The sequence below is a fragment of the Vulpes lagopus genome, chromosome 1, assembly GCF_018345385.1.
Source record: "Vulpes lagopus strain Blue_001 chromosome 1, ASM1834538v1, whole genome shotgun sequence".
In the NCBI taxonomy this organism is placed as follows: Eukaryota; Metazoa; Chordata; class Mammalia; order Carnivora; family Canidae; genus Vulpes; species Vulpes lagopus.
The window spans coordinates 99,253,944-99,276,458 of NC_054824.1; the positions used below are offsets into that span (position 1 = coordinate 99,253,944).

A 22,515-nucleotide genomic window follows, 5' to 3' on the forward strand; every position below is an offset into this window, starting at 1 on the left:
ACACGGTTAGAGGTAGGGTGTGTGACAAGGGAGAGCACAGGACTGGGAAACCTGTTTTGTCAGTGGCACGCAGTGACTGGCGGTGGTCAGGGACAGGTCGTCTCGGTCGGCGGAGCTGTGTTCCTTCCTTCCTAGAAAATACGGTGCCAGGGTCGCCCGGGGGCGGGGGGGGGGGGCTCGGCGGTGGAGCGCCAGCCCAGGGCGTGACCCCGGAGACCAGGGATCCAGTCCCACGTCGGGCTCCCCGCATGGAGCCTGCTTGCTTCTCCCTCCGCCTGTGTCTCTGCCTCTCTTTCTCTCTTTCTCTCTCCGTTAATAATAAAAATAAATAAATAAAAAGAAAACATACGATTCCACCAGCGCTGCGGCGCGCTGCGGCGCGCTGCGGCGCGCTGCGGCGCGCTGCGGGGCACCCGCCTTCCCTCCGCAGGGGACTACAACCCCCACAGTGCACCGCGCGGCGCCAGCCATGCGGGCCGCCGCCTCCCACAGCTCTGCGTCCGTCCCTCCTACAACTCCCACAAGCCCCCTGGGCCGCGGGGCCAGGCCCGGCTTCGGGTGGAGGCGGAGGCGCGGGAGTTATGGAGGGGGCGGGATCTGCAGGGAAGTGCGTCAGAGAAGGCGCGGGGAGAGTAGGGCGCTGTGGTCTGAGCCGGAGGGGGAAGCTGGCGGGGCCCGAGGATGGGCGGTGAGTGAGCGGGGTCGGCGTCGCTGGGCGGGGGTCGCGCGGCCGGCGGGCGTTGGCGGCGCTCTGAGGAGGGGCGGGTCCCGCGCCGCGGCGGGCTTTCCCTCGGGCCGAGCGGTCTGGGGAGGGGCCCGGCGCCCCGGGCCCTGGCCGCGACCTGGCCGCGACCTGCCGTGACCCGGCCGCGACCCGGCCGCGACCTGCGCGGAGACGGCGCCGGGTGTCCGGCCCGGGCCCGGGCAGCCGGCCGCCCTGGGTGCCGGCACCTCCGGAGGTCACCGAGGGCCCCGGGATGGACGGGGCCGGGCCGGGGCCGGGGCCGGGCCGGGCCGGGCGGGGGGCGGGAGAACCCGGGAGCAACTTCGGGAGCGGAGGCCCCGCCGCGGCGTCCGGCCCCGCCGCCTGCGAGCGCTGCGAGCGCTGCGGCCGCAGGGGCGAGGCGGCCCGTGCGCCCCGAGGGTCCGGCGCGGCCCGTGCGCCCCGAGCGCGCTCGTTTTGCCGGATTCAGTTTTCTTTCCCGCTGAGGAGGGATCTTTAGTTTGCGGGTGCGGAGATGCGAGAGTGTGTGCGGGGGGGCGGGGGGCGGAGACCCGGCGGCGCCCCGGGAGCTGCAGGCGGCCCAGCCGTGCCCGCAGCCTCGCAGCCCTCAGCTCTCTGCCGAACCGCTCCAGACTCTCCACCTCGTCGGAGGTTTTCCTCCTCGGAGGAATCTGGGAGGAGCCAGTTTCTCTGCTTCCCCACACTCCGCGCCCGAGAACCCCTCAATGCTCTGCAGCTTGAATGAAAATTCAGACTGTCACGAAGACTTGGTGTCCGGCGCCCCGCTGCCCCTGAGCACGTGTTGTTCGTACCTGTAATGTGTATGTCCATTTCAGTGTTGTCTGTTTTAGTGTGCAGGTGATAGACTAGAGAACAAGACCTCTGTCTCCGTAGCATCCTGGGTATGTGAGCATCGAATAAGTACTTTCGTGATAATGAGTTTTTATTTTGAACTTAAGAACATGCTTGCCCTTATTTATTTTTATTCCTTAATGACTGCGCGTTGCTTTAAGGGCCAAGGGGTGGGGAACAGGATAAAGGGCGATTTTGAGAGAATTCCTTCCAGAATAATCTGTATTCGTCCTCGAAGTCTAACTTTCTTCTTTCTCCAACTTTCAAACAGAGCAGTCTGAATGCCAGAATGGATAACCGTTTTGCTACAGCATTTGTAATTGCTTGTGTGCTTAGCCTCATTTCCACCATCTACATGGCAGCCTCCATTGGCACAGACTTCTGGTATGAATATCGGAGTCCGGTTCAAGAAAACTCCAGTGATTTGAACAAAAGCATCTGGACCGACTTTGCCAGTGACGAGGCAGATGAAAAGACTTACAATGATGCACTTTTCCGATTTAATGGCACCATGGGATTGTGGAGACGGTGTATCACTATACCTCAAAACACGTACTGGTATAGCCCACCAGAAAGGACAGGTATTTCTCTTATTTTAACTTCTATTTCACCTACTCAAAAATAAAGTGACGTGATGATGACCCACTTCTGTATAAGCAGGTTTGTGGGGGGTTTTTTCTCTCCAAAGAAATAGACCTACGTGTCTCCTCTCTCTCTTTCTCTCTCTCTACCACATACATTCGCTGCCCAACTTCTATGATTTACCGTGATACTCGTTGATAGTGGTTGGATAAGTAACTATCCTTATCTTGGGAAAGCCATTTTAAATCTCTGTACTTACTCAGGAAAGTTCTTTTTATTTATCTCACACATGTCATGAGGAAATGATTTGAAAAATACATCGGGAGACTTAAAATATTTGGTAATTGGTAAAAGGATTAGTATCCAGATCAAATCAACAAATACGAATTGATAATCTTTTTCTGCGTTAGCTGTGTTTTGGTCGTTATTATCATTTGCCCTGTGAGTCTTAGAGGATAGAATTCGACTGACATTCTTAACATTAAAAAACATTTTAATTCTCAATTATTAAAAGGGAAACTCTAGAGCTCTTTCTAAGGAACAATTTCTAGTTTTCATTTATGATTACTTTTGTTGAACACTTATTGGGAAGCATTGTATTCAGTTCGCAGCACAACAGTTACCGTACATCAAAAGGACAATCGTTGTGATTATATAATGGAAAAAAGAAAGTAGTTTGGGGGAGGGTGAAAGTTGGGGGATTGGTTGAAATTAATTGTAAAATTTTCTGGTTCTAATTACGAGAGTGTAAGAGCATTTGATGTTTGAATCTTGCCAATCATTTTTCATTCATTCAACAAATATTACATGCATCTGTATCCCATGTAGTACATTAGGGAAAAAAAGTAAATATCTTTAGTCCTGGGGAGCTAACATTCTAATAAGGGGTGCAGGCAGTAAACTGAATAAGCATAATAGTATAAACAGTAGTTATTTTATAGTATAGTAGAAGATGATGCATGCTATGAAAAATGCAGCAAAATAAAGGGATTTGGAATATGTAGAGAAGGGGATGTGATGGGCATAAGTTCAGTAGTATAGGAAAGATGATGTCACTTGAGTAAAGACTTGATGTAGATGAAGGAGTTGGCTATATGGAAAACTGCAGAGGGAATCGTTTAGGTTGGAAGGAACAACCGCAAGGGCCTCATGGTGGGAGCATGCCTGAAATACTCAAGGACCAGCAGGGAAGCCACTGGGCTGGAACAGAGGGAGAGGTAGGGAGGATTGGGGATGCTGTCAGAAATTACTCTGGGAGTAGGGCAAACTTTGCAGGATTCCCTAGGCATGATGAGGACTTCGGTTTTTGCTTTTTTTTTTTTTTTAAAGGTTTTATTTATTCATGAGAGAGACAGAGAGAGAGAGAGAGGCAGAGACACAGGCAGAGGGAGAAGCAGGCTCCACGCAGGGAGCCCGATGTGGGACTCGATCCCAGGACCCTGGGATCACGCCCTGAGCCAAAGGCAGATGCTCAACCGCCGAGCCACTCAGGCATCCCATCGGTTTTTGCTTTGAATGTGGTGGAACTCTGAGCCGAGAAAAGATGACCTGGTCACCTGGACAGATGTGTTGAAACAGATAGGCAGTAGGCAAAGATGGAAGCCAGAAGGCTATTGCACGAACCCAGGTGAGGGATGCCTGTGATGTAGGCCATGGTGGTGGCACTGAGCAGTGGTTGGATTCTAGACAGGTTCTGAAGATAGGCTCACTGAGGATTTCCTGGTGGGATAGATATATGTGGGTAACAATGACTAAAGTTTCTGGTGTGAGGAACTAGACGATGGAACTGTCATTACCTGAGATGGGAAGATGGCTGGGGGGAATAGGTTTGGGATAGAAAAATTAAAGATCTTATTTATTTCTTTGTCTTCTCCTCTTTTCTAGTCTTCTTGCCTATATATATTCTCATTCATTTTGCTGCTCCTACTTTTCCTTTTTTTTTTCCTTTCTTGTGCCCATGTCTTAACCCCACTCCTGACAACCATTGGCATCCACTGGGCCTCTGTGAATCCCATGTGTCACTCAAGGCCAAAGAGGTTGCTGTCCTCTGGGAACATCTTTCTATATCACTTTTTATTTCAGAGAATAATTACTGAAAGGGATTTCTGTTAAATGTTTATGATTAAAACAACAAGCAATCATTGTTATTCGTGTTCCAGAGTCGTTTGATGTGGTCACAAAATGCATGAGTTTCACGCTAAATGAGCAGTTCATGGAGAAATTTGTTGATCCTGGAAACCACAATAGTGGGATTGATCTACTTCGGACCTGTGAGTACATGTACATTGATCTCAGTGGTACAGTTGGTGGGGGGGAAGGAAATACATTTTCTGTTCATTGATCTCTGATACTGGAACAGGATGAGTCAGTACATTGCATCAGCTTGAAATAAGATCTCTAATGGTATCCCAGTGAACTCTGTTCTGTTGATAACATTTTAAAGTTAGATACACACTTAACCAAATTGCAAATGTGAAGTTGAGAGAAGCAGCTAACACGTTGGATGACAGAATCCAGATCTCCCCAAATATGTTATTAGTGGGCCCTTTTAAAAAGTGAATTTAATAGGGATGAATAATAAATTTCTGTATTAGAGATAAACGGTTCAGTTACCTGAGTTCAGATAGGGGTATGTGAAGAAAGTTGACTGTAAGCTGTATGGGAGTCAAGAGTCAAGGCTACCAAAAATGTTAATCCAGGTTTAGGTGGTAGCAACAAAAGTGTAGATATCAAAAACAAATGAAAATATTTATTAGGAATTATTCTATTCCTTGATGGTCAGACTACCTAAGAAATACTGTCTTCAGATTTGGACCTGGCATTTAGGCTGTAGAGACTTACTGGAGCTTGCCCACAAGACTGACCATGCCATGAAGAGAAGCATTGAGTTGACCCTTGAACAACATAGGGGTTAGGAACACTGACCCCTCCATGCAATTGAAAAATCCATGTATAACTTTGACTCCCCCAAAACACAACCACTAACAGCCTAGGGTTGATCAGAACCCCTACCAATAGCCTAAAACACTCCTTTGACAGTATGTTGTATGTTGTATGTAATGTATTCTTACATTAAGTTAGAGAAAAGAAGGGATCCCTGGGTGGCGCAGTGGTTTGGCGCTTGCCTTTGGCCCAGGGCGTGATCCTGGAGACCCAGGATCGAATCCCACATCAGGCTCCCGGTGCATGGAGCCTGTTTCTCCCTCTGCCTATGTCTCTGCCTCTCTCTCTGTCTCTCTGTGACTATCATAAATAAATAAAAATTAAAAAAATTAAAAAAAAAAAAAAAAAGAGAAAAGAAAATGTTATTAAGAAAATCCTAAGGAGGAGAAAATACATTTACGATACTGTTCTCTTAAAAATCTGCATAGGTAACCTGCAGTTAAACCTGTGCTCTTCAAGGTATTCAATTTTGTATTGCGAATATATGGGGAAAGAAGTTTATTACTAACAGACTTTGAAGGGAAGTTGGAGAAAAAACTTCTGTGTAGTTCCAGAAAGTAAAACTAGCACTAGAGACTAGACTTTGGTTTAGAGTTGAGACTAACATATTACTAAAAATTAAAACAATGTAAAAATGGAAGGGGATGCCTTGTAAAAGGCATCAGCTTTCTTCACCTGATGTTGAGGGAATTTCTGATAATTACAGCTCCTATTTGTGGAGCGCAGCGATCCTCTGCTTTGTGCTTTATGTATAGTCTTTCAACAGATTTTTATAATCACTGTTCATTTTCTTCTTATTCCTGCCTTGAGATCCTATAAGGACATAGATTCATTTGTATGTGGAGCCAGAAAGTTTTGCTTCAAGTGCTGGCACTCCCACTTACTGTGTTACTTTGTACAAGTTATTTATACCTCTTGCTTCAGTTCACCCATTTATAAAATGGAGAATAATAGTGCTTCCTAAAAAAATAATAATAATAGTAGTACTTCCTTCCTAGGGATTTTGGGAGGATGACTATATCAAGCATGGGTAGAACAGTGCTTGACACACAGTGAGCCCTCAGTAAGTGTTAACTGTTAGTGTCCTTTTACTTTCACCAGGTAGGATCCTTTGGGGCAATTGCTTTAGAAAAGAAACCTCAATATTAATTGAAAGAAAGTATTCCTTTCCCACTTTTTAAAAAAGATCTTAAAACTTATTTTAAAGAAAGAGCACGAGCGGAGGAGCGTCATGGGGAGAGAAAGAGAATCTTAAGCGGACTGCCCACTGAGCAAGGAGCCCAGCTCGGCGCTGAGGTCACCACCTGCCTCAGAAAGCAAGAGTGGGGTGCTTGACAGACAGCGCCATCCAAGGGGCCCCTCCTTTTTCACTTTTTGAGAAAAGATCTAATTAGTATATAAAAGAAATTGTCATTGTGAAAAAACTGTCTGAAATTGAGGTAACATTTCTTTTTTGTCTTTTTCAAAATTAGATCTTTGGCGTTGCCAGTTCCTTTTACCGTTCGTTAGTCTCGGTTTGATGTGCTTCGGGGCTGTGATTGGATTTTGTGCTTGCATCTGCCGAAGTTTGTATCCCACCATTGCCACGGGCATTCTCCATCTCCTTGCAGGTGAGGCTTGTCAGTATACTTACCTCTTCCTCCTCCATAGAGACAGAGGGATCGTAATCCTTAAACACACGCAGTGTTGCCGTGCTGCCTGAAAAGCTCTCACGAAGCTCTTACCTAGTTATGTTTTGTTCTCCCCCGAGGTCTGTGTACCCTGGGCTCCGTGAGTTGTTATGTTGCTGGAATTGAGCTACTACACCAGAAGCTAGAGCTGCCTGAGAATGTGTCTGGTGAATTTGGATGGTCCTTCTGCCTGGCGTGTGTTTCAGCTCCCTTACAGTTCATGGCCTCCGCTCTCTTCATCTGGGCTGCCCATACCAACCGGAAAGAGTACACCTTAATGAAGGCATATCGTGTGGCATGAGGGGGAAGCTGCCTGAATTGCAATTGCCATTTTTATTATTTTTCAATATTGATATTTTTTCCTTATCTCCCTTTTCCCATTGTTTTTAATTAAAAAAATTTTTTTTTGTGGATATACCATTTTATCCTGAAAATCCATTCTATTTATTCACACAGTTGTTTCTTAATACCACTAAAACTTATAAGCATTATTCTGAATGATTCCATCTTTTGCACAAACTAATCTAGGTTCAGAGTCCAGACAGCCAGAAATGGGTAGACACCTGGGACAAATTTGTGAAAGAAAATTGATAGGGGAGAATTGGCCCCAAGACTTCTGCTGATGTCATACTTTTCAGTAAATAACTATCTGTTCAACTAGAAACTCTTTAGTGTCTCTGAGAAACTCATTTTGTCAAGACTTAGGGTCACTTTGCTGTTGTAGATAGCCAGTCAGCCAGAACATTAGTGCTATATTCAAAGACTTAAGCTATATAAAATAAGGAGACTATCTGAGATCCTTTCCCCCAAATACTGGCATAAAGTTTATTCAAGGTGAAATATGGCAGCTGTTTATCTATACTGTGTCTGTCTACAAGAAAGGAAGTGAAAAATACAGTGTTTACTTGAAATTTTAACTTTGTAACTGCAAGAATTCCAATTCAGCCAGACAAGAGGATTAACCTTATTTTACCTTTTTTTAATTTTTTTTTTTTTAAACTCTCCTTAATATGTCAGTAGGATTTTCAGTACAACCAAACCATTTTGGATTTTTGCTCCTTGCCTCCTCACACATCAGGCTCATTAAGAGTGCTTTCTTTGTAACACTACTTTGGGGTCACAGAGTAAAATTTTCCAACCGCTGTCTATTTATTCCAGCTCAGTACCATGAAGAAGGTTCAACCATAATGACCCTCCGGAGCTAGGAAAACTACCACAAGACCTAAAGCTTTGGCTGGTCATTAACTTCCAACTATGGTCTTTATTTCTTGTGGTGAAATGATGTGCCTTTCCTTGCCTAAATCCCTTCCTGGTGTGTATCAACATTATTTAACATCTTCTAATTCAGTCATTTTTTTTTTTATAAATATGTCTATAAACACTGAACTTTAAAAAATCTTATTCCATTACTGTAGCACTTGACAGATTTTAAAAAAAATGTAACTTAGTAATTTCTTACAAATATCCTAAATCTCTCTTTTTTTATAAAAATAAAATAAAAAATGAGAAGAAACTCAATTGTGTATACTGAGTTGATTTAAATCTCAGTGTTTTAGGATAAAGAAGTACAGGATTCTGAACGATATCTCTGGTTCTCTGGAAGATGCTTTGTTGCTGAGGTCTCTGTTTTATCTTCCAAAAAATAAGGGAAGCTCTTGCCCCCATTAGAAAACGAGGCTCTTTATCCCTTTAAGATTTCAGAGTTTAAAAACATGTTTTCACAGTAGTTTGTGATCTCTAGGTATTGTATTTAACGTGGCTAGATTTTTTTTTTTTATAAGGTCCTGTAATAGCTGTGGATGTTTGTGTTGTACAGAGACAATCAGGTCCGCTTCTGACTTACAACAAAGCCAGTACAGCCGATTATTGCCTCTGCAGTTGCTGGTTACTCCCTCTTCTCTCTCTTCCTCCCTCCTGAGGTTTGCATTGTCTTTCAGCACCTTTGGTGGAAGGTAGAAAAGCTAAGTAAACATACAAAACGCTTGGGCGTAGGGTTTTAAAATTCTTGACCAAGGTGGCACTTTTGTGTTGGGAAGATACTTATTTTGGACAACGCCCCCATGTCTTCTTGTCACCCCAAAGTTGTCTGTGACCATCAGTCCGACATCACTCTTTAATATGCACTGTGGAAACAGTATCGGACTTAGGGGTTAGAGCCTCACTGGTAGCATCCTGAATTCTGGAAAGCCAGCACCATAAGCCCTGGTGTTGAATATGTGTCGTCGATAGTTCCCGCACATTTCAAAATAGCCGAGGTCATCCTCTCTTGCAAAGGCTTTTTTTCTTTGGAAAACACAGGTCTGTGTTGTTTCATTTGCTGTGAAAATTAGGTTTTCAGCTGTCTCTTGTTTCTCTTCAGGTAGAACCATATGAAATTGCTGACATTTGACCATTTTTTATTAAAACTGATCATAGAAAATCAGTGGCAAGTAAAGTGTTCATTTCTTTTTCACCTAATCTTTGAAAGTGACCCCCAGTGTTAAAACTTAACTCTTTAAGTTTTTCAGGGCATGAGTTTTATGGCAATTTAAGAAACATGTTTTAAAATCTTAGGATTCCTAATCTCATTAGATGATGTGAATAAATATCTTTTATATCTTTGTTGGTAAAAGATTAATTTCAAAAATTTTTAGAGATAGCCATAAAAACAGTAAAAGTTGACACAGTAAAAAGGGCAGAATAATTCTAGAATTTATTTGTTCAGTTAATGCTGTGCACCCACTATCATGATACTCTGGGGTCTCAATAAGTTAATGATGTAAGAGTCATGCGTTAACATTTACCTGCTCAGAGCATTTCTGTGTGTGTGTTGGGAGGGGACAGAGTTGCTAAGTCACTTAAAGGAGAACTGATGTCACACCAGTGAGAAAAATGAGATGACCGTCAAACAGATCAAATTTAGTTTGTTTATTCCAGAGATGTCACCAAATTGCAGACCAGCCCTGTTAAAACTTACAATGTAGACTCAGTCATGTTCAGCTGACTCTAAGAAGATGGTGTGAGGACATTTTAAAAAGTAACCTTCACGTGAACTCTCACCAGAAATGAAAACGACCTATTGGACTAACCAGATTTTGCCTGTTAACAAAACTTCCTGAGATTTCCTAGCAAGTAAATGGCTTAGCTTTGAAGACACAAATTAAGATTTCACAAGCTTTGACGCAACTCTGCGCTGGCCAACATAGGTGGAGTCTTGTCCTCCTTCAGCCCTCTATTCATAAGGGAATAATGATTCATATTTTGAAAAGAAAGGAATAAAACAAGGAAACATCTGTGTATAGGAATTCTTTTCCTATTGCTCACTAGGTGTTCCAACAGACTCCTACTGAGATGCATCTTCCCTTGGATCAAATTATGATGCATGCCAGTGTCTTGCCACTTTTAAGTTGCAAAAAGAATGAATTAGATTATTTGCTCTATGGAAGAAATTGCCGTAAGAGTCATTTAAATCTTCTTCAGGTGCTAAAAGTTTTGTTAGCAAAGTTAATATGTTTGACATATTAACATTTACCCCCTTCCTGCAAACTTACATTAAGGTGAGATCCAGTTCATATTAGTTTCTACCTTTGCTGTGTTTTCAAACTATGAAATTAGGAGAAAAAAGTAATTCTGGTTTGTCTTCACCTCTGAGAAACTTGTTGGGTGACATCTCACCTTTCATCTCTCACTCAGTGTTTCAGGGTGTGAACATGACCTCAACTCTCCTTCAGCCCTCCCGTCCCACTCAGCCTCCTAGGTGTCTGCTCCTGGTTCTCTCTATGCAGCTCATGTTGTCAGTGGGCAACCTGAACTCCCACGTTCCCATAACCTCCTACAGCCCGTACTTCACCATCCTTAGGCCTGAGGCTTCTCTGTGCTATCCAGTCTTCTTAGTCTCAGTCTCAAGATACCGAGGACGGCTGTTCAAAACCAGTGAGCTGATTCTGTTTATAAAGTTACGCTCTTTGACTTTGCTCAACAATTTAAAACCATCTCTGACTGTTGATTGATTGATTGATTGTAGTGGATTATATATTTTAAAATTTAAATTCAGTTTGCCAACATGCATTGTAACACCCAGCGACTTTTGATTTATTATTATTCTTTACCACACATTATCGAAATCTCTACAAAAGTTAGGTGTTGGAAACCCTTATTCTGCTTCTTCAGCTTCCACAGCAGGAGTTTTATGTTCTTTTTAGTGAGGGAATACTGGAGTGAACTCTTTTAGTTTCTCCAGTCGTTTTTGCTCCTTCCTAAAAAAGAAAGAATACAGTATGATCGGAGATACTGCTAGGATCATGCACAAAAGGCAGCACCGTGCGCAATGGTTAAGTTTCTAGCTCAGGAGACGTTCTGGAACACTAAATTTGTAATCCCAGGTCTGTCACTTAGCCTTTCTAAGCCCCACTTTGCCCATCTGTGAAATGCTATGATTATCATACCTGCCTCATACAGTTGCAGTGCAGATTATGTAAATTGCTGAACATAAAGTAGCCAAAGAACGCTCGTTCTGACGGCTGCATGAAGAGATGGAAGAGGTTACCAGGCCGACCAAGCGGTGGTTCTCAGCCTAGGCCGCACACACAGTGGAATTGCCCGGAGAACTTTAAAAAATACTTGTGCCCCAGAGATTTTCTGATTTATTTGGTCTGGGGGGTGGCCAGGTCACTACTATTCTTTAAACCTTTCAAAGTGATTCCGGTGAGTAACTTGTGTTTGAGAACTATATTTGAAACTACATTTAAAGGCAAGTTATAGGATTCCCTCTCTCCTCGGCAGATTGTTAGAGAGGGACACTGGGCTCTGTGCAGTCAACAGACCCAGCATGGTGCCTGCTTTCTAGAAGCTATTTCTTTGCTGTGCTTTGCCGCACTCTCTTCTGCAAACTGGCCCTTCGAGGCAAGCTCCCATTGTCACACCACTGCGGGATGGAGATGTGCGTGAGGAGTGTGCCTGCAGACCCCACACCCTCCCAGGGCTCGCCCCGAGGTTTGGATTTGGCAAGAGCCTCGTTTTTTTTTGGCTTCAATCCCAAATGACTTTGTTTATTCCAGGACTTTTGGGGATCCTATACTTTGGAGTGGTTAGGCCTTGATAAATACAGTGTGTGCTTTGACCCCTGTCTGCTTATTGGCTGATCACATTGCTACTCTTTTGGTTTCAAATCACAGGGGACAGAGGCATGCGTGGTTGACCTTCACCTCTACGCTAGCTTGAGAAGGGACACCGAAAATGAGGATAAAATAGCATCTGCCTTGATAGGTTACTGTGACAGCTAAGTAGATCCTGAATCGTAGGAGCTTCAGAAATGTTAGGTATTCGTTTTTGAAGGCTGACACAGCACACGGGGAGGGGCCGCCTTTGCCTGGCCTGTGCCATGGGGAGCTGGAGCTGGTGCGCACTTGCAGTCCTGCAGGGTGAGGGCTGGGCCTGGCCCTACCTTCACGGGGAGACTCAGTTTCCAGTGTAAGGGCCACTCCCAAACAGTGCTTCACCCATTGCAGGGGCTTTTTAGCCATCCTGGCATCTCAAAGTGGGAGAATTTTTAAAGCTTCTGCTTTTATCTTTTGTCTCAGACAAGACTGTGCTAATGTGGGCTCTTTGGTTTTTCAACGATTTTGCTAAGTATCAGTCGATAATTTCAGATTAGCTGCCTCAGAAAAAAAAATCTGTCTCTCTCTTTAAATCCACCTCCGTTGAGGGAACAGGAAAAGCTTGGATTTCTGTGGCTTGTTCTCAGGCTCCTCAAGTCAACTGCTACCACCTGCAACGCAGTTTGATTCGGACGGTTCATTTTCAGAGCTAGGCATGGCGACAGGTTCCAGGAACACACACCGCAGGCCTAACCTCTGGGCATTATTGGCGAGCACTCATAGTAAGCTGCAGAGTGGCACTTGTTGCTCTGCACTTAAAGGAGCATTCAAGGCCATGTAAGGCAAGAAAGTAACCAAAAAATTTCTAGAAAGACTTCAGACACTTGGACTATTACACAGAGGTAGCAGAACCAATTTTATTATCCTAACTCTGCAACCATCATCCCAGGTGATGCTCCCCCTTCCTCCACACTTGAACTAAAAAGGTGATGGGAGGGAGAAAAGGGAAGAAGAGGCCTGCTCTCTGAATTAAGAATATTGGGGCCTTCTGTCCTCCACAGAAGGGAAGCATGGACTTCCTCCATGTGCTAGACACCGTCCTAGGTGAACAGCAGTGCGACCCTGTAGATAATTCAAGACTTTCACACCCACAGATCTACTTAAAATCCCAGGTCTTCCATTTTCTGCTTGAGATTTAAATAGATTTTTTATGTCCCAGTGGAATATAAACGTCCATCTTCACCTTTGGTGTGAGGCCTAAATAATACATGCAAAACACTTAGTGTCTGGCACGTCTTAGGATTTCAAGAAATGGTAACTATAATTAATCTGCAGATGATTTCAAATCCCCAGCCTTGCCTTCTCTCCAAAGCTCTAGGTCTAAGCTTTCTGACTTCCAGACAGCTCCATTTGAATATTTTCATGATACCTAAAACTTAGTATGTCCGGGTTTATTCATTTTATTTTTTATTTTTTATTTTTTTTAGTATGTCCGGGTTTAAACTCCTCTTTCTTCTCATGATTTCTCCAGTTTCCATTTTCTTTGTGTTTCTCCTGTCACCTAGACTTTCAATGGTGACATCATCTTTGACTTCTCTTGTTTCTGTGCCTTATGTATCCAGTTGGTTTCCAAGGCTTTTTTATTCTACTCCTATAATGTCTATCTCACTTAAAGCCCCCTGTCCTACCCTGGTCTGGGCTACTGGATGACAGTAGCCTCTCTGCTGGTCTCCTTGCTGACAGCTTTCTCCTGTAGTCCATTTTATATACCTTGCCAGTCCAGTTTGCAAAAGCATAGATTTAATCACTTCAACCTTTTACTCAATAACTTTCAAAGATCTCCCATTGCTTATAGAAACAATTTAGAATAGTCTAGATTTAGTCTCCCATCCAAGTGCTAGCAGAGCTAGCCAGTTCTAGCTTTGCAATATTTTCTGTCCTCTCCTTTAGCTTTGGTTAAACTCACTATTGTTTGTTCCACTTTGCACTTTCTTAGGACCATGCTTCTTGCTACATTGCCTTTATTTCTGGAATACTATTCTCAACCTATTCAAATCCTATCCATGTCACTTTCCTGAAATTACAATTTCAAGAATCATAACCATTTCTTTATCAAATAGAATAATAATTTAAAGCTCATCTAAAATGTCCTATTTTTTTGAACTCCTTATAGCACACCAAGTAACCTCTTTCCTGTGTCTTTGGTCACTTTCTACCTTGCGTAACACTGATTAATATGCATTCATCTTCTCTACTAGGACTTGCTATTTATTTAGTCTTTTTTTTTTTTTTTTAAAATCTCCCAATGTCTTCTACATTGCCTTGCAAAGAGTAGTTGCTCAAGAAGTAAGAGGTTTCTGAGTGAAGTTGAAATTATTAGAAAGCCCCATTGTAAAATATATGCTTAAAATTAAATTATCTAGGAGTTCAAGTTTAACACTTTGGAGGGAAAGCTCTACAACAGGTCCTACAAGGTAACTTAGAGATTTATAGATATAGCTTTCTTTCCCTTACCTAGAAGAGGATGTGGGTACAGTCCTTTGCCAGTTGTGATGGCAAATGGACAGTTGAAGTTAATCACTTTGGCTTTTGTGATGTTTTTGCACATTTCATATGAGGAATTTGTATTAGAAAATGTTTAAAGTTTTTTTTGTTTGTTTAAAGTTTTTTATCAACTTGGTTAGAAGATAAAAATTCAGTACTATAGAAAACATTGATGAAAGAAATTGAAGATAACACAAACAAATGGAAAGATATTCCACGCTCATGGATTGGAGGAACAAATGTTAAAATATCCATACCACCCAATCTATATAATTAATGCAATCCCTGTCAAAATACCAATAGCATTTTTTATTAAACTAGAATGAATAATCCTAAAATTTGTATGGAACCACAAAAGACCTCAAACAACCAAAGCCATCTTGAAAAAGAACAAGACTGGGGATATTACAATCCCAGATTTCAAGATATACTGAAAAGGTAGTAGTTATCAAGACAGTATGGTCCTGGCACAAAAATAGACACATAGATCTATGGAATAGAATAGAGGGCCCAGAAATAAACCCGCATTATATGGTCAATTAGTCTTTGACAAAGGAAGCAAGAATATGCAATGGGGAAAAAAAAACCAGTCTCTTGAACAAATGGTGCTGGATAGCTGCATGCAAAAGAATAAAACTGAGGCACTTTCTTACATCACATACAAAAATAAATTCAAAATGGATTAAAGACCTAAATGTGAGACTTGAAACCATAAAAAACCTAGAAGAGAGCACAGGCAGTAATTTCTCTGACACTGGCTGTGGCACTGTTTTTTTCTAGAAATGTCTCCTAAGGAAGGGAAACAAAACCAAATTAAACAATTGGGATTATATCCAAATAAAAAGCTTCTGCACAGCAAGAGAAACAATTAACAAAACAAAAAGCCTATTGAATGGAAGAAGATATGTGCAAATGACATATCTGATAAGAGATTAGTATCTAAAATATATAAAGAACTTATACAACTGAACACCCCCCCCCCAAAAAAAAAACTGATTAAAAATGGGCAGAAGGCATTAACAGACATTTCTCCAAAGAAGACATATAGATGGCCAACAGACACATGGAAGGGTGCTCAGTATCACTCATCCTCAGGAAAATGCAAATGAAAACCACAATGAGACATCACCTCACATCTGTTAGAATGGCTAAAATTAAAACCGCAGGAAACGACAAGTGTTGGCAAGGATGCGGAGAAAAAGGAACCTTCGTGCACTGTTGGGGAGAAAGCAAACTGATGCAGCCACTGTAGAAAACAGTATGGAGGTTCCTCAAAAAATTAAAAATAAAATTGCCATAGGATCCAGTAATTCCACTACTGGGTATTTATCCAAAGAATATGAAAACATTAATTCAAAAAGATATATGTACCCCTATGATTATTGCAGCATTACTTACAATAGCCAAATTTTGGAAGTAACCCAGCTGCCCATCCATTAAATGAATGGATAAAGAAGATGTGATATATACATACAATGGAATTACTCAGCCATAAGAAGAATGAAATCTTGCCATTTGCAACAACATGGATGGATCTAGAGGGTGTAATGCTAAGTGAAATAAGTCAGAGATTAAATGCCATATGATTTCACTTATATGTGGAATTTAGAAACAAAACAAAATGAGCAAAGAAAAAAGACACACAAACAAAAGCACAGACTTAAACACAAAGAACAAACTGGTGGTTACCAGAGCGAAAGTGGGTGGAGGGATGGGTGAGATAGGTGAAGGAGACTAAGAATATACTTGTAATGAGCACTGAATAACGTACAGAATTGTTGACTCATTATATTGAATACCTGAAACTAATATAATACCGTATGTTGATTATACTGGAATTAAAATTTTTAAAAGTGATAGAGACTGATGCCACCTAATGTTAAAGAAATGCCATCACCAGTAATATACACACTGGCCCTGAGAGCCACCTGTTGAAAAAGCTGATGAATAATGACAACTATTCAGTCAACAAATTTCAGGAGAGACTCAATTGCCCCCACAGTCCTATTCGATTCCCTACTATTATCCATAAACAAATTGCCACATATGTGGCAATGTTTACTGTAAGAGTTATAATATTTTCCTTTTGTGAGATCCTATCAAAACACATACTCAGTAATAACATTTAAATAAAAACAAAAAATTCAGAACACTGTTGGAGAAGTTTGATGGAGTCAATGTATCCTTGTCTATATTTAAACTATGAAGTAAAGTTCTACAACCGAAATCAGGGCACTGTTAGATAAAGTTAGGGGTTTAATAGGTAAATTTAGGGGAGTATGAGTACTTTCATGGAAATGAAGATGCATCATTTCAAAGGCATATTCATCAAGAGGTAACTTTTCATCAAAAGGACATTTTACCATAGATTTCCAATCAGGACCTGTTCTCAAAGAACTCTGCCCAATATTATGCCATTCTCTCTCAATTACTAAAATAGTGCTCATCTTGATTAATATATGTCAGATATTTGATTCAATAAATATATCTTTTTTTGATTTCCCAAATTGCCCTTGATAATTTTTTTTCGACAATCTTCTCATTTTGTCCCATTATTCTTAGGATACCTTCCGAGCTCCTAAAATGGCCTTTCACTCTCGCCAGCAAATTTTATTCTTCAAACAAGCTGAACATTGAATTTTTACAATGGCCCATGCCTGCAGTAGTTTAAAAACATGACCCTATAATTCTTTGATCACCCTCCCATTGAGAGGTGTGTTTTCTGTTCCCTTTCCATGAATCTGGGCTGGCTTGTATTGCTTTGACCAAAAGTTTGACTTAAGTAATGCAACAAAGTCATAATAGGTTATGTGGCTTTGGATGGGTTCCCTTAAAACACTTAGTTTTAGAATCCTCACTTGTGGAACATTCCATCTCAGAACCCACCTGCCATGCGGTGAAGCCCAGACCACATGGAGAGACCTTGTGTAGACAGTCAAGATCATCTTCCGATCATGTGCTCAGCTGACTAGGATGTGTAGTCCTGCTAAGCCTTCAGATGACTCTGGCCCCACCACTATCTCACTGTAACCCTACGAGACTCCAATCAAGAACCCCTCAGCTAAGCCCCACCAACCTACGAAACTGTAAGAGATAGTAATAATTTGTTGTTTTTGCTGCTACATTGTGGGATCATTTGTTACGCAGTCACAGTATCTAGAACCATCTCCTTTCCCACCACAGGCTTTCTAAAGGCCCTTTTCTCTTCCTGAATGGCTTTTTCTGATCCCCCCACCCACACCCCACACCCTCCCCACTTTTTTACATGGATTACTCCTATTTATTTTTCTAATTAAGCTTAATATTTCCTTATTCAGCACATTTCCCCCGACCACTTACCTCAGGCTCATTCTCCCTCTAATTATTTCACACACCCTGAAGTTCTTGAATGTGGTAGGCAGTAAAGTCCAGGTTGGGGAGGGATTCTACTTGTCATCACTGCTTTTAAACAACATGGTCCAATGGTCCCATACCTTAATATAATCTAAGGGAGGTTCTGGGGTCACTAAATAATAGTGAAGGTCTTTTAGCGAGAGACATGAGAAAAGTTCAGTCCATTCCGATAATCCAGGTCAGTTAGTGAAGTATCAAAACTAAAATGCCATTCAAAGTTGAAACTGTCTCTTCTCTTAGCTCAACCTTGTCTCTGACTGGGGGGCCTAACCATAGGGAGGGGACTGAGTGTTTCTCAGCCCTCAGTCACTTTCTCCTACGTGGGCAGAGACTTTCTGGTCCTTCAGGGTCAAACTGTGGCAAAAGTAGATTAGGGAGAGGGACAGTTTACTGTGGCTGGTACAGTTGTCATCTGACCTGGGGGCATGTAGCCCATGCACAATTTCTGGTTCTTTTTCTTTTAAAAGCCACTTTGGGGAGTTTCTCAGAGATCCTCCCTCTGCAGACCTTCAGACTGTATTTCTTTTAACAAGTGAAATCAATGTCTCTCTCTACTTTAGCTGTGTGCTTACCACGCCCCCCTCAGTCCCTGGGTTCCTGGTAGGCTGATTTCTCTCTGTTGGGATCATATTGCTCTCAGGTGTTCAAGAGTTTCTCTCTCTCCCTCTCTCTCTCTCTCTCTCTCCCTCTCTCTCTCTCTCTCTCTCTCTCCCTCTCTCCCTCTCTCCCTCTCTCCCTCTCCCTCTCCCTCTCCCTCTCTCTCTCTCTCTCTCTCTCTTTCTTTAACCAGGACTCCCAGTCAGCTCCTATTGTGATGAAGACATTTAGCCCCCAAGAAACAAGAACAGCTAAGTCTCTCTCAGCTCAGTTTGGGGTTTCACTGCTTCATGCTTCAGGCTCATCTGACTGACCCCTTTTATTGCCAGACTTTTCAAGAGTGAGTCAAATATTCATTCACAGATTTGTCAAAAGTCAGGGGGTGCATGGCAAGCTCCCTCAGTAAAGCCCTTCTCAACTGGCTATTTCCCTCCTCACCACAGTGACTGGGACTTGGGGAAAGCCTGTAAGCCTGCAGCATCTCTCCCCAGAGATGTCTCTCTCTTAGTTTTCCAAACTCTGATTAACCCCAAAGCATTTATATATTTTTGTGGGGAGTGAGACCCTGAAAGTCCCAAGATAGGTTTGTTTGTTTATTTATTTATTTTCAAGTTTTTATTTAAATCCCAGTTACCATATTGTGTAATACTAGTTTCAGGAATAGGATTTATTTATTTTTCTCTTTTCTTTGTTTAAATTCAATTTGCCAACATATAGTACTCCATTAGTTTCAGATGTCATTTTCAATAACTCATCAGATGCATATAATACCCAGTGCGTATCACATCACAGCCCTCCTGAATGCTCGTCACCCAGTTACCCCATCCCCCCATCCATCTCCCCTTCAGCAACCCTCAGTTTGTGTCCCAGAGTTAAGGGTCTCTCATGGTTTGTCTTCTTGGATTTTTTTCTCACTCAGTTTCCCCACCTTCCCTTATGGTCCCTTACACCATTTCTTATATTCTGCATATGAATGAAACCATATAATTGTTTTTCTCTGATTGACTTATTTCACTCAGCATAATACCCTCCAGTTCCATCTGCATCGATGTAAATGGTAGGTAGTCATCCTTTCTGATGTTTGAATAATATCCCTTTGTATATATAGACCACATCTTCTTTATTCATTCTTCTTTTGAAGGACACCGAGGCTCCTTCCACAGTTTGGCTATTGGGGACATTGCTGCAATGAACTTTGGGGTGCAGGTGCCCTTCATTTCATTACATCTGTATCTTGGGGATAAATACCCAGCAGTGCAATTGCTGGGTCATAGGATAGCTCTATTTTTTAACTTCTTGAAGAACCTCCAAGATAGGTTTTTAGGCACGCCTCCTGCAAATCCTTCACATCTAAGCCTCACATCTCAATTTGGAATATGGAACTTTTGATAGAACTAAACTGAGATGACAAAGTAAGTTACATTTAAAGCCTACTCAACATAGAACTGTAATAATTTCTGCTTATCGTCTTCTTCCTCTCCTGGGTTAGTTAAAACCCACAAGAACAGGAGTCTTGTCTGACTCCCCTCACAGTACACCAGTGCTTAGTGCAGTACAGACTCTGGGGTAAAGTGCTCAATGAGAACGTATTGAGTAAATAAATAAATGAGCTGACTTTTCACCCTGTATGAACTAATCTTTTAAGTCTGGTTATCCACAACCCTCAGTTTTCAGATGTAAGCACGTAGATATACAATAATTATTAAGTTGTTGTGCTTCATTGTTTCCTCTCATCAGTCCTCCAATGAATGAAAGTAATTTTCTTGGTGCACATTGCCTTGGGAGGAGAGTAATAAATCTTATGTCTCAAAAATGAGTATTTCCCTTTAAGTAGGGGCTACATGTTTAATTACGAAGTTAGTTACATAGAAGGAAAACATGAGGGGTGAAGTATTGAGGAGGATGGAGTTCTATTAGTCTACTGTTGGTCAATTGTATTGAATACACTATAAATATCCGATACCATTTTCTTTCCTTTCTAACTAGCCTGCATTAGATAAATTTCTTTTTTTTAAATTTTTATTTATTTATGATAGTCACACAGAGAGAGAGAGAGAGAGAGAGGCAGAGACATAGGCAGAGGGAGAAGCAGGCTCCATGCACTGGGAGCCCGACGTGGGATTCGATCCCGGGTCTCCAGGATCGCGCCCTGGGCCAAAGGCAGGCGCCAAACCGCTGCGCCACCCAGGGATCCCGCATTAGATAAATTTCTAAGGAGCAGAGATTGTGCTGATATAATTCCTTTTACTGTGTGTAGCCCTGGATCCTTTCCTACACTAACAGGAGCTCAGTACACACTTTCCTGGGGATGGCAGGAAGGAAGATGACACGTGGTCCAGGGGGTTGAGAAGGACATTGCAGGGCCATAAAAGGGAGGGCAACCCTCAGGCTCCTGTGGGAATTATGCCATAGATTTCATCTCCGTGGTGGTCATAGCTTGCTTCTGCAAGAATTCTTGTCATAATAGATCTCAGTAGTACATTTGCTTCCTGGGATAAAATAAGTCAGAGAGCTCTCAGGTAATGTGTCCTTTTGAGAGCCACACAGACAGGGCAGCCAACATAAAACTGAGAAGATAATTTGTTTCAGGGACTCTGTTCCTCTCATTTTGGGTTCTGCTTCTTTCTGTTGAGCCTGGTGTCTTCAGGCCACCGCCTGGCCTTCTGGGAGTCACATGTTTGGGGCAGTTATCTGGCTTTTGGTGTATGCGAACGATGGCTTCCTAGGTTTGTGCCTCGTTCCTCTGGGCTGTTTCCTTCTGAATCATTGTCAAAATACCTACTGAACTGATTGGTGCTGTTAGGATGATGAGTCAGAGCTTCCAGGTAACTTATTCCCACTTGAACACCTGGACTTCCAAGATCGTATTCTTAATTTTTGGTTTCTTATTTTTTCTCCCTTCTTGCCTGCTTTTCTTTCTTCCTGAATATAGTCTTTGAGCCCCTCAGCTGGTGCCAGGTTTTGCGCTAGGCCCTGGGAATGCACGCCGCACCCCTGCCCTTTGGGAAATCATGTGGAGCAGAGACCGCCACTAAAAACACAATGCGGATCATTTTCTCTCATGCGGAAGCATATTTCATTTTTGAGTCCACAGACAATACCCCTCATTGATTAATTGTGCTATTGTTTACTAATTTGGCAGGAAAGATAAAATCTATTCACCATATTTGTCTCAATATTCTACTGGTGGAACATCTACTTGCTATAAGGATCGAGAGATATTTTGATTAGAATAGCTTGGAGCCCCTCAAATTACATTCCTTTGACACTCATAGAGCTAGTCTATGAGCTGTCTTCTGGGGTGAATGAATCAACCTTCCCTTCCTTGTTGTCCCCAGTTGTGGTGACCTCAAGTCACTTTTTTAGTCTATGTTCAGATTTATGGCAAATGCTAAACATATGTCCTGCAGCCCCCTTCAAGAGGACATACCAGTCAGCCTAGGTGCCTGCCTAACCTGCCCATCAGTGTTCACAGCACAAAGGTAATTCTTTTCTCACCTACCCTCTTTGCTTTTATGAAGAATTAGTTCCACACAGATGCATATTTCTGCATTAAAGAAAATTCCATTGGGGGATGGGGTGACTGGGTGATGGGCACTGAGGAGGGCACTTGATGGGATGAGCACTGGGTGTTATACTATATGTTGGCAAATCGAATTTAAATTAAAAAATTTTTAAAAATTCCCAGTGATTTTTTTTCTCTTCACAGAAAGGTCTAGACTTTTATCTCAGCCGATTTTCTTTTATTTCACATGTGATTTTATCCTTACTTTCTCAAGTATTAAAGAAAATCTATCTGTGACTAGTATCAGCATCTAATGATTCATTTCTCTGGCATTAGCACCTAATTTGATAACGCAGTCTCTCTCACATTAGCATTTGGCTTTCATTCTTTTATGAAAGAAAATTGCCTTGTGTACACGTTAAACGAGACCAACTAGTCTTGTGTCTGTCTCCTGGGATTGGTAATGAGTCACCAACAAAAAGCATAATGCAAAGAGTTGAAGGTAATTAAAAAAAAAAATAAGTTCATAGTTAATAAAAGGAAAACATATATTTGCTTAAAATGAATTATGTTGGCTTTGTTTCACCATATTTCTTTCAAAGTCAGACCTGTACCTCCTGCCCAATAAAA

The 22,515-nt window shown here is 42.1% G+C and overlaps 1 protein-coding gene across 3 annotated transcripts; it reads left to right on the forward strand.

Annotated features, from left to right (window-relative positions):
* The first annotated feature begins 561 nt into the window (after positions 1–561).
* On the forward strand, positions 562–8,284 carry CLDND1 (claudin domain containing 1). Of its 3 annotated transcripts, none has more exons than XM_041722781.1 (5): positions 562–688; positions 1,848–2,157; positions 4,318–4,428; positions 6,574–6,711; positions 6,852–8,284. In XM_041722781.1, the coding sequence occupies exons 2-5, from the start codon at positions 1,866–1,868 to the stop codon at positions 7,070–7,072; spliced, it is 762 nt and encodes a 253-aa protein (XP_041578715.1). In that variant the 5' UTR covers positions 562–688; positions 1,848–1,865; the 3' UTR covers positions 7,073–8,284. The 3 variants fall into 3 exon arrangements, with proteins under 3 accessions (XP_041578715.1, XP_041578707.1, XP_041578721.1); XM_041722773.1 differs by lacking the exon at positions 562–688 and adding an exon at positions 1,057–1,626; XM_041722787.1 differs by lacking the exon at positions 562–688 and adding an exon at positions 1,057–1,545.
* The last annotated feature ends 14,231 nt before the right edge of the window (positions 8,285–22,515 follow it).

Excerpts from the sequence above, each read along its gene's own strand:
- CLDND1 (XM_041722781.1), top strand. The coding sequence starts at position 1,866 with ATGGATAACCGTTTTGCTACAGCATTTGTAATTGCTTGTGTGCTTAGC. Across the intron at positions 2,158-4,317 it reads TAGCCCACCAGAAAGGACAG|AGTCGTTTGATGTGGTCACA; the intron begins GTATTTCTCTTA and ends TTCGTGTTCCAG. Across the intron at positions 4,429-6,573 it reads GATTGATCTACTTCGGACCT|ATCTTTGGCGTTGCCAGTTC; the intron begins GTGAGTACATGT and ends TTTCAAAATTAG.